Below are 12,352 nucleotides of genomic sequence, written 5' to 3'. Positions count from 1 at the left end.
GAATCCCTTAAGAATTTTATATGTTTCTCTAAGATCCCCTCACATCGTTCTAAATTCCAGTGAATGCAAGCCCAGTCAATCCATTCTTTCATCATATAACAGTCCCTCCATCCCGGGAATTAACCTCGTGAACCTACGCTGCACTCCCTCAATAGCAAGAATGTCCTTCCTCAAATTGGTTGACCAAAACTGCACACAATACTCCAGGTGCGGTCTCACCAGGGCCCTGTATAACTGCAATAGGATCACCTTGCTCCTTTCTCAAATCCTCTCGCTATGAACAATTTAATGAAACCTGGGGGTTAACATTTTTCCACACAGTGGGTGTATGGAACGAGCTGCTGGAGGAGGGAGTTGAGACTGGGACCATTGCAATTCGACAAGGTCCCACATAAGAGATTAGTATACAAACTTAAAGCACACGGTATTGGGGGTTCAGTATTGATGTGGATAGAGAACTGGCTGGCGGACAGGAAGCAAAGAGTAGGAGGAAACGGGTCCTATTCACAATGGCAGGCAGTGACTAGTGGGGTACCGCAAGGCTCAGTGCTGGGACCCCAGCTATTTACGATATATATTAATGATTTGGATGAGGGAATTGAATGCAACATCTCCAAATTTGCGGATGACACAAAGCTGGGTGAGTGGGCAAATGCATGGCAGATGCAGTATAATGTGGATAAATGTGAGTTTATCCACTTTCGTGGCAAAAACAGGAAAGTAGACTATTATCTAAATGGTGGTCGATTAGGAAAAGGGGAGATGAAACGAGACCTGGGTGTCATGGTACACCAGTCATTGAAAGTAGGAATGCAGGTGCAGCAGGCAGTGAGGAAAGCGAATGGTATGTTAGCATTCATTGCAAAAGGATTTGAGTATAGGAGCAGGGGGGTTCTACTGCAGTTGTACAGGGTCTTGGTGAGACCATACCTGGAGTATTGCGTACAGTTTTGGTCTCCTAATCTGAGGAAGGACATTCTTGCCATAGAGGGAGTACAGAGAAGGTTCACCAGACTGATTCCTGGGATGGCAGGACTTTCATATGAAGAAAGACTGGATACACTCAGTTTGTACTTGCTAGAATTTAGAAGATTGAGGGGGGATCTTATAGAAACTTACAAAATATTTAAGGGATTGGACGGGCTAGATGCAGGAAGATTGTTCCCGATGTTGGGGAAGTCCAGAACAAGGGGTCACAGTTTAATGGGGAAATCTTTTAGGACCGAGATGAGGAAAACATTTTTCACACAGAGAGTGGCGAATCTCTGGAATTCTCTGCCACAGAAGGTAGTTGAGGCCAGTTCATTGGCTATATTTAAGAGGGAGTTAGATGTGGCCCTTGTGGTTAAAGGGATCAGGGGGTATGGAGAGAAGGCAGGTACAGGATACTGAGTTGGATGATCAGCCATGATCATATTGAATGGCGGTGCAGGCTCGAAGGGCCGAATGGCCTACTCCCGCATCTATTTTCTATGTTTCTATGAAGGCCAACATGCCATTTGCTTTCTTCACTGCTTTCTTTCATCCGCAGCCACCCCTCTGTCTGATGTCCTGGTATTAACTTCCTAAAAGAACTCCAGCAGATTTGTCAGGCAAGATCTTCCCTTCACAAAACCATGCTGACTTCAGCCCATTTTATCCTGAACATTTAAGTACTGCCTAACCTCTTCCTTTACAATTGACTCTAAAATCTTACCAACCACCGAAGTCAGGCTAACCGGCCTATAGTTTCCACCCTTCCGTTTCACTCCCTTCTTGTTGAGCGGGACGATATTCACAAATTTCCAATCTTCATGAACCCACTCCTAACTCTAATGATTCTTGAAATATCACAACTAATGCCTCCGCAATCTCCGAGGTCACTTCCTTCAGAACCCTGGGGTGCAGTCCATCCGGTCCAGGTGGCCTATCCACTCTCAAACCTTTCAGTTTTCCCAGCACCTTCTCCTTAGTAGACAAAAATGCTGGAGAAACTCAGTGGGTGCGGTAGCATCTATGGAGCAAATGAAATAGTCAACGTTTCGATGCCGAAACCCTTCTTCAGACATGAAGAAGGGTTTTGGCCCGAAACGTTGCCTATTTCCTTCGATCCATAGATGCTGCCGCACCCGCTGAGTTTCTCCGGCATTTTTGTCTACCTTCGATTTTCCAGCATCTGCAGTTCCTTCTTGAACCTTCTCCTTAGTAATCGCCACTCCACTAACTTACACCCCTGACTCTCTAGGATTGCAGGTACACTGCTGGTGTCCTCCACGGTGAGGACTGATGCAAAAAAGTTATTAAATTCCTCTTCAATTTCTTGATTTCTGCTGCATCATTCTCCAACATCCACTCTTGTCTCCTTTTTTACTTTTTGTATATCCGTAGAAACTCTTGCTATCCATTTTTACATTATTGGCCAGCTTACATCCGTTCTGAAGATAGACACAAAAAAAGCTGAACTAATTCAGCAGGACAGGCAGCATCTTTGGGGAGAAGGAACGGGCGAGGTTTCGGGTCGAGGCCCTTCTTCAGACTGGTTAGGGATAAGGGAAACGAGATATATAGACGATGATGTAGAGAGATAAAGAACAATGAATGTAAGGTCGGAGAGCAGGAGGCATCACAGAGAGGGAGCAGTGAGAGAGAATGTGGCAGAACCTCATTGTTGTAAAAGATTACAGCAGGATCTTGATCGATTGGCCAGATGAGTTGAGGAATGGTTGGTGGAGTTTAATACCGAGAAGTGTGAGGTGTTGAATTTTGGGACATCTAACAAGAGCAGGACCAACACAGTTAATGGTCGGCTTCTGGGTAGTGTTGTAGAGCAGAGGGATCTAGGAATGCAGGTGCATGGTTCCTTGAAGGTGGAGTCGCAGGTAGATAAGGTGGTCAAAAAGGCTTTTTGCACTTTGGCCTTCATCAGTCAGAGTATTGATTATAGAAGTTGGGAGGTCATGTTGCAGTTGTATAAGGTGTTGGTAAGACCACATTTAGAATATTGTGTAAAGTCTGGGCACCGTGTTATAGGAAAGATATTGTCAAGCTGGAAATGGTTCGGAGAAGATTTATGAGGATGTTGCCGGGACTAGAGGGAGAGGTTGAGCAGGCTGGGTCTCTATTCCTTGGAGCGCAGGAGGATGAGGAGTGATCTTATGGAGGTGTATAGATCATGAGGGGAATAGATCGGGTAGATGTACAGAGTCTCTTGCCCAGAGTACGGTAATCGAGGACCAGAGGACATAGGTTCAAGGTGAAGGGGAAAAGATTTAATAGGAATCTGAGGGGTGACTTTTTCATACAAAGTATAGTTGGTGTATGGAACAAACTGCCAGAGGAGGTATTTGAGGCAGGGATTATCCCAGTGTTTAAGAAACAGTTCAACAGGTACATGGATAGGACAGGTTTGGAGGGATATGGGCCATATGCGGGCAGGTGGGACTAGTGTATCTGGGAAATGTTGGCCGGTGTGGGCAAATTAGGCCGAAAGGTCTGTTTTCACACTATCACCCTATGACTCCAACTCTCGTTGGAAAGAGGAGGAGAACCTCTTCAAAGTAGACATAGCTGTATCTTGAGGAGATATCTTGACGAAATGTGTAGGAGGGAACTGCAGGTGCTGGTTTAAACCAAGGTTAAACACAAAGAGCTGGAAATACTCAGCGGGTCAGGCAGCATCTATAGAGAGAAGGAATGGGTGACGTTTCAGGTCGAGACCCTTCTGCAGACTGGTCACATCCGTACTTTATCGTTTCTCTCCATATTGTCCTGTTTGACACGTGGAACTCTGCCGTGTGAACACGTTTAAATCTCCGTTTGTCTTTAGATGCTCCACAGAATCTCTCAATCACTTCCCCCGACAACGTGAACAATTCCTGGGTCAGTGTAAAGGAAGGAAACTCTGCAGCGATCCTCTGCACGTCCAGAGTTTCCCAACATCTAACCTGACGTGGAGACATCTCGGTGTCACGCTGAACACAACACGTTCCAGCAACGAGCTGTGGATGGAGTTCCCTCAGCTGACACGGCAGGACGCTGGGGTCTATCAGTGTGTGTCCGAGAATGAACAAGGGACAGTAGAGAGGGATGTGACCCTCACTGTAGAATGTGAGTAGATACACACTGACATATCCCTCGAAACATCATAAGGTCATAAGTGATAGGAGCAGAATTAGATGACCGAATGGCCAAGTCTACTCCACCATTCAATCATGGCTGATCTATCTCTCCCTCCTAACCCCATTCTCCTGCCTTCTCATACAGTTATAGAGCCTTAAAGTCATAGTCACAGAGAGTGATCCAGTGTGGAAACAGGCCCTTCGGCTTAACTTACTATCAACAGCCTACATGTCTCAGCTATATTAGTCCCACCTGCCCACGTTTGGCCCATATCCCTCCAAACGTTTGGCCCATATCCATGTACCTGTCTGTTTCTTAAACACTGGGATAGTCCCTGCCTCAACTACCTCCTCTGGCAGCTCGTTCCATATACCAACTATCCCGCTGTATGAAAACGTCACCACCTAGATTCCTATTAAATCTTTTCCCCTTCACCTTAAGCCAATGTCCTCTGGTCCTCGATTCCCCTACTCTGGGCAAGAGACTCTGTGCGTCTACCCGATCTATTCTTCTCATGATATTATACACCTCTATAAGATCACCCCTCATCCTCCTGCGCTCTATGCAGAATAGAGTCCCAGCCCTGCCCCAACCTCTCCCTATAGCTCAGAGCCTCGAGTCCTGGCCACATCCTCGTAAATCGTTGTACCCTTTCCTGCTTGACAACACCTTTCCTTTATTTCCTCTCTCCTCTTCTAAGACGAGGAAGATTAGATAAAATGATTTGAAGCATTGTGTGCAGTTCTGGTCACCACATTGCAGGAAGGATGTGTTGAGGGGGCAGAATGCTGCCTGGATTACAGAGTATTAGCAATAAGGAGTTTTAAGGAGGGCACACAGTGGTCCAACAGTAGAGTTGCTGCCTCACAGCACCAGAGAGCCGGGTTCGATCCTGACTACGGGTACTTGTCAGTCGGGAGTTTGTAAGTTCACCTCAGATTCAGATTCAAACTTTATTGTCATTGTGCAGTGTACAGTACAGAGACAACGAAATGCAGTTAGTTAGCATCTCCCTAGAAGAGCGACATAGAATATGAGCAATAAATATATATATGTACATACAGTCATAGTAGTGCAATTTTTTCTGGTGGAAGGAGTGTCCGGGGGGGGTGTGACTGGCAATCACCGAGGTACAGAGTTGAGCAATGTAACAGCCACAGGGAAGAAGCTGTTCCTGGACCTGCTGGTCTGGCAACGGAGAGACCTGTAGCGCCTCCCGGATGGTAGGAGGATAAACAGACTGTGTCTGGGGTGAGAGCAGTCCTTGGCGATGCTGAGCGCCCTTCGCAGACATCGTTTGCTTTGGACAGACTCAATGGAGGGGAGGGAGTAACCGGTGATGCGTTGGGCAATTTTCACCACCCTCTGCAGTGCTTTCCGGTCGGAGACAGAGCAGTTGCCATACCATACTGTGATACAGTTGGTAAGGATTATCTCGATGGTGCAGCGGTAGAGGTTCACCAGAATCTGAGGAGACAGAAGGACCTTCTTCGGTCTCCTCAGGAAGAAGAGACGCTGGTGAGCCTTCTTGACCAGTGTTGAGGTATTGTGGGTCCAAGAGAGGTCATCAGAGATGTTGACCCCCAGAAACCTGAAGCTGGAAAAACGTTCCACCTCCGTCCCGTTAATATGGATGGGGGTGTGCGTGCCACCCCTAGACCTTCTGTAGTCCACAATGAGCTCCTTGGTCTTCTTGTAGTTACAGGCCAGGTTGTTGTCAGCGCACCATGCTGCTAGGAGCTGGACCTCCTCCCTATAGGCCGACTCATTGTTGTCGCTGATGAGGCCAATCACTGTTGTATCATCTGCATACTTGATGATGGTGTTAGTACCATGTACAGGTGTGCAGTCGTACGTGAAGAGGGAGTAGAGGGGGCTCAGCACACAGCCCTGTGGAAATAGTTCAGGGTGACGGTTGAAGAGGTATGGTTGTCTGACCTAACAGACTGGGGTCTGTTGGTTAGAAAGTCCAGTATCCAGTTGCAGAAGGAGGGGTCGATGCCCAGGTCGCTGAGTTTGGTGATCAGTTTTGAGGGGATAATGGTGTTAAATGCTGAGATGAACAGCATTCTCACGTAGGTGTCTCTGTTGTCGAGGTGGAAGAGTGCGGAGTGAAGTGCCGTTGAGATGGCATCCTCCGTACTCCTGTTCTTGCGGTAGGCGAACTGTGTGGGAGGTAGGCAGCCTTTGAGGTGTGCCAGGACCAGCCTCTCGAAGCACTTAGTGATGATGGGACTGGGCAGAACTGGGCAGAAGTCGTTGAGGCTCGCCGCAGTGGAGTGTTTTGGCACTGGCACGATGGAGGTGGTTTTAAGGCATGTGGGGACAACTGCTTGGGCATGTGACAGGTTGAAGATGTCAGTCTAGACCAGTGGTTCCCAACCATTTTTTGGCCATGCCCCACCTAATCACCTCTAAAATCCTGATGCCCCCCCCCATGTGGTGATATATAATTCTTATCATTTAAAAAGTGAACTCCGTTTCAGCTGAAGAAGCTTAAAACGCCAATACCTTGGTTTAAACAAGCTTCAAAAGAAATATGATAATAAAAGAGTATTCACAGGTAATAAAGAGAGAGAAAATTTATATATTAGAATATTGAAATATTTGTGGAATGGTTCAATTGCCCCCCTTAAAAATCAAATTGCCCCCCTGTGGGGCGTACGCCCCACGTTGGGAACCACTGGTCTAGACAGTAGGTTAATTTGGTATAAATGTAAATTGTCCCTAGTGTGCGTGGGGTAGTTTAATGCACGGGTATCGCTGGTTGACGTGGACGCGGTGGGCTGAAGGGCCTGATTCTGTGCTGTATCTCTAAACTAAACTAAAAAAGGTTCTGACTGTCTGGTTAAAGATATGAACACATGGGCTCACTGGTCTGAGGGCTATAGAAAGAATCTTGCACTTTGCTGACTTTCACAAGCAATGTTAAACTGAGACCAACGAGGTAACGGCAATAGTTTGTTTTAGAGAGATGGTGTGAAAACAGGCCCTTCTGCCCACCGAGTCCATGCCAACCAACGATCACCTGTACACTAGTCCTATATCCTTCACACTAGGGGCAATATACAGACGTCAATTAACCTACACACCGGCACATCTCTAGAATGTGGGAGGAAACCAGAGCACCCGAAGGAAACCCACGCAGGTCACAGGGAGAACGTACAAACTACAAGCACACGTAGTCAGGATCGAACCCGGGTCTCTGGCACTGTAAGGCAGCAACTCTCAGTCTATCGCTGCGCCACCATGCTGATCAATTCACTTGATGCTAAGGAAGTTGTATGTCAGCCCTCTGCAAACTTTAAAACCCAATGAGTTGTTCCTTCTCCATTTGGCACATCAAGCCCTCTCAGTCATTCAATCATATCTGGATTGGCATGGCTTAGAACATCAGAACAACCCTCTGCCACAGCCACTGATTTCTCAGGGACTACAAAGGGAAAATGTACTCCAGGAATCCCTCTGTGTGCTTTATATCTGTCTGTTAAGGTGTTCAGATTTGTCAAATATTGAATTGCATTCCAACAATGGAGTCTAGGTTTATAGAGTTAAGTGTGAAACTGATAAAGCAGAAGTATTTTCATGCCAGGAACAAACTACACACACTTTGACTATAGACAACTCTCATTTGGCAAATGTCAAAAATATTCTGCTGCTTTTTAAGTATTTTTCCCCAACATGGCAGTGTGGCTCAGCGGTAGAGTTGCTGCCTCACAGCGCCGCAGACCCAGGTGCTGTCTGTACAGAGTTTGTATGTTCTCCCCGTGACCCTCGTGGGTTTTCTACGGGTGCCCCGGTTTCCTCCCACACTCCAAAGACGTGCAGGTTTGTAGGTTAATTGGCTTTGGTAAAAAGTCCCCAGTGTGTAGGATAGTGCGGGTGTAGAGGTGAATACTGGTCGGCGTGTACTCGGTGGGCCAAAGGGCCCGTTGCCACACTGTATCTCAAAATGAAAACACTTGAGATTTAATATTGTTTGTGCTGGAGTAACTCAGCGGGTTCAGCAGCATCTCTGGAGAACATGAGTGGGTGACGTTTTGGTTCAGGACCCGTCTTCAGGACCAGACGTCAACGAGTGCTGGACTCACCATGACGTAGAAACATAGAAAATAGGTGCAGGAGTAGGCCATTCGGCCCTTTGAGCCAGCACCGCCTTTCAATATGATTTTGGCTGATCATCCAAAATCAATACCCAATTCCTGCTATCTCCCCATATCCCTTGATTCTGTTAGCCCAAAGAGCCACATCCAATACTCACTTGAAAACATCCAGTGAATTGGCCTCCACTGCCTTCTGTGGCAGAGAATTCTAGAGATTTTCTACGTGAAAATGTTTTCCCTCTCATGAGTCCTAAATGGCCTAACCCATTATTCTTAAACTGTGACCCCTGGTTCTGGACTCCCCCAACATCGGGAACATTATTCCTGCATCTAGCCTTAACTCCTTTAAGAATGTTATATGTTTTCATAAGATACCCTCTCATCCTTCTGATTTCCAGCGAATTCAAGCCCAGTCTACCCATGCTTTCATCATACGTAAGTCCCGCCACCCCAGATATTGACCTGGTGAACTTACGCTGCACTCCCTCAATAGTAAGAATGTCCTTCTGTAAATTAGGAAAGGTACAGGAGTGTGAAAACGCACACCTCCAGATTCAGGGACAGTTTCTTCCCAGCTGCTATCAGGCGTCTAAATCATCTTTCTGTGAGGAAAGAGTTAACAGACATGGTTGATTTAGACTAGGGATAGAAATAAAACTTAGAAAGAAATAAGATGTCAGCAGAAGCCAGACTGCTAGTAGAATAGAAAGTAACGATATAAAGAACAGAGAGAAATTCTAGATAAAAAGTAGCAACAGAAATACTTCAGTAGAAGTTTGGGTGGACGTTCCACGACGTTCTCGTGGGAATCTGGGTTTTATGTTATGATTGGAAGAAGCTCAATGGGTGTGAAAATAGTGAAAAGAAATGTATAAAGATAGAAGACATCCCGATCCTCGATGTGCCTCTAGGGGACATCAGTGGAGAGGCACCTATTCTGCAGAATATGAAATTAATAAAAACACTTCTTTGTCTGAATTTGTCTCAAGAGCATTTGTGATTTTTGAATCTCACAATTTGGGGGCTCGTTTCCGAGATCCAATACTCTGGACAGCTGACGGGAGTAGACGGACGAAGGGAAGGTGCACCCTGCTGAGTTCAGCGGTCTCAGACTCCTTGCTTGCCGTCAGCTGTTTAAGCAGTAGTAACCGGACCACACAGAGACTCGACAAAGAAGTGGGAGTAGTCGGAAATCGCGAAAAATCAATCGAGCAATTCCAGTGCATGGAACCCAGGTAGGAAAATGACTATTAAGTACTTCCTGGGCTATTGAGAATGATGAACACGGTACGATGAACACGGTATTAAGAATATAAGTCCTTGTGGTTAACGCCCTGAAGGATTCAGGGGGCTGCAAGGCAAACCCAGAAGGGAGAGGAAAAGGCTGTGGGCCAAATCCCCGCATTCTGCCCAATAGTCCGTTGGGGCAAATGCTGGACCCTGGATGGCAGGAAATACCCAGGGGTTGGAAAAGCCAACAATGATAAGGTATTGTTATTTTGAATGGCCAAAACACCCGATAAAAGGAGCTTCGGTCTGGTGGCCAGAGGATGGGTCAGATGAGGATTGGGTACAGCAGGCATTGAATGTATATGTGAAAAATAAACCCAATCCAATGATAGAAGAAACCATGTATGGGAAACGGGATGTAATCTGTTGAAATTAAAAGAAGAGGTTGAACAGTCAAATTCCTCTGCACCCTCATGGAATTTACTGGAGAACCTAGCTCCTCCCTATGTACATCAATTACCCGCAGTAGCGCCGTCAATTCAACCCCCGCCCCCACTCGTAGCGACGGGAGTGGAAGAGGTGACACCCGGGTCCACTCTGGTGGTAAAGAGAAAGGTCAGGGTAAAACAAGAATTTAATGATGATGTTACTGACAGTGATGACACCGACAGTGACCTACCGGACCCCAGGAGTGAGAAAGAAAAGGGAATAAAGAGACAGGAGGCGGTCGGGGTAGATGAATTAAATCCCCCGTCACCAGGAGAGGGAGTCAGAAGGTCAGACAGAGTAAAAAGAAGATCGGTAAAAATGAGACCCCTAAGAGAGGTGCCCATGGGAGGACCCCAAGGGGGAATGGGGTTTGTTAATGTCCCCTTAACTAGTACTGAAGTGAGGAATTTCAAGAAAGAAATGAAAAGCCTCCTAGGGGATCCTTTAGGTCTGGCAGAGCAGTTAGATCAATTCCTTGGGCCAAACACTTATACATGGGAGGAATTGATGGCCATTATGGGGAATCTCTTCACATCAGAGGAGAGGCAAATGATTAGGGCAGCAGCAATGAAAAAGTGGGAACAGGAGAACCCTCCAGGGCAGCAGAATGCGGCGGCAGCAGATAAATTCCCAGTACAAGAGCCAGATTGGGACAAGGGAACAGCAGCAGGACGAGGGAATATGAAGGAACTGCGGGATATAATTATAAAAGGGATAAGAGAGGCAGTACCTAAAGGAAAGAATTTCGAACGAGCATTTGAGAATGGACAGCAGAAAGATGAGGCCCCGACAGTGTTCCTTCAGAGACTCAGGAAGAACATGCAACAGTATTCCGGAATAGACCCGGACTCAGGGGCAGGACAACAATTGCTTAGGGCCAATTTCGTGACCAAATCCTGGTCTGATGTGAGGAAAAAATTAGAAAAGATGGATGACTGGAATGAGAAACCACTACCTCAGTTGCTTACAGAGGCCCAGAAAGTGTACGTGCGGAGAGATGAGATAAAACAGAAGGGGAAGGCACTGATTATGATGCAGGCTGTAAAACGAGTGGTAGATGTTAAGGAACAGGTAGGTACAGGATGGAGAGGGAATTACTCCCGAGGTAGAGGTAGAAGAGGATATGGCAGAAGAGAGGGAGAAGGATATGGCAGAAAAGAGGGAGAAGGATATGGTAGAAGAGAGGGAGAAGGACAAATACAATTGGGAATGGGTACAGCACCGATAGAAGGAAGAATTGTGGTTCAGCTGTATGCTCTAAGAGAGGTGGATGAGCAAAGAATTAATGATCAAGTATGGGCCAAGGAAGGAAACAGAGGAGGTTTGCAAATACCCGCTCTTCAGATAGCATTAAATTATGGTGCAGACATAGTACGAGTAAGACAGTACCCCATTTCGACCGAGGGACGAAAAGGCTTACAACCAATCATTGAGAATTTATTAGAGGACGGGTTATTGGAACCATGTATGCCCCCCTACTATACTCCGATCCTACCAGTCAGAAAGACCGACGGGACGTTTAGACTCGTACAGGACTTGAGGGAACTGAACAAGGTGGTCCAAGCCCGACACCCGGTAGTGCCTAACCCTTACACCATCATGGGACGGATACCCCCAAGCCACAAATGGTTTAGTGTGGTAGATTTAAAGGATGCCTTCTGGAGCTGTCCGCTGGCAACAGAGAGTAGAGACTTATTTGCCTTTGAGTGGGAAAACCTAAAAACCGGGCGAAAGCAACAATTCCGGTGGGCAGTGCTCCCTCAAGGTTTTACAGAATCACCAAATTTATTCGGCCAAATTTTAGAGCAGGTATTGGAAGATTTCCCAGGTCACGGGGAAACGCAACTATTACAGTATGTGGATGACCTCCTTTTGTCAGGAGAGACAGAAGAGGAAGTAAGGGACGCCACAATAAGCCTGTTAAACTTCTTGGGAAGGAAGGGGTTAAGAGTGTCTCGTAACAAGCTTCAATTTGTGAAACAAGAGGTAAAATATATGGGACATCTGATAAGTGGAGGAAAGAGACGAATAAACCCTGAAAGGATAGCTGGGATCACGGGAGTACCACTACCAAAGAATAAGAAAGAGAACCGAAAATTCCTGGGATTGATAGGATACTGTCGACTGTGGATAGATGATTACTCCAGACAAGTGAAATTCCTGTATCCAGCGGAGAAACAGGGTGACAAGGAAGAGGGCCCAGTACACTGCTGTAGTGAAATAATAGATTTACAGACAAAAAGTAGAGAAGACTTAGAAGAGCAACCTCTGGCTGAGGGCAGCCGGTGGTTTATAGATGGATCCTCCAGGTGCATAGGTGGAAAAAGACATAGTGGGTACGGTATAGTGAACGGGGAAACTATGGAGGAAATTGAAAGCGACAGGCTGCCTGGTAGTTGGTCAGCTCAATCTTGTGAATTATATGCATTAAT

The 12,352-nt window shown here is 46.5% G+C and overlaps 1 protein-coding gene across 1 annotated transcript; it reads left to right on the top strand.

The window, feature by feature from the left end:
- Nucleotides 1-11,129: 11,129 nt before the first annotated feature.
- Nucleotides 11,130-11,837, top strand: LOC116985598 (endogenous retrovirus group K member 25 Pol protein; the record flags this gene model as incomplete). Its single annotated transcript, XM_033040435.1, has 1 exon — nucleotides 11,130-11,837. A coding segment is annotated over exon 1 (708 nt), but the record flags the coding sequence as incomplete, so codon positions are not given.
- Between the last annotated feature and the right edge of the window lie 515 nt (nucleotides 11,838-12,352).

Source organism: Amblyraja radiata, chromosome 22 (genome assembly GCF_010909765.2).
Source record: "Amblyraja radiata isolate CabotCenter1 chromosome 22, sAmbRad1.1.pri, whole genome shotgun sequence".
NCBI classification, from domain to species: Eukaryota; Metazoa; Chordata; class Chondrichthyes; order Rajiformes; family Rajidae; genus Amblyraja; species Amblyraja radiata.
This window is presented reverse-complemented; position numbering and strand designations above follow the sequence as displayed.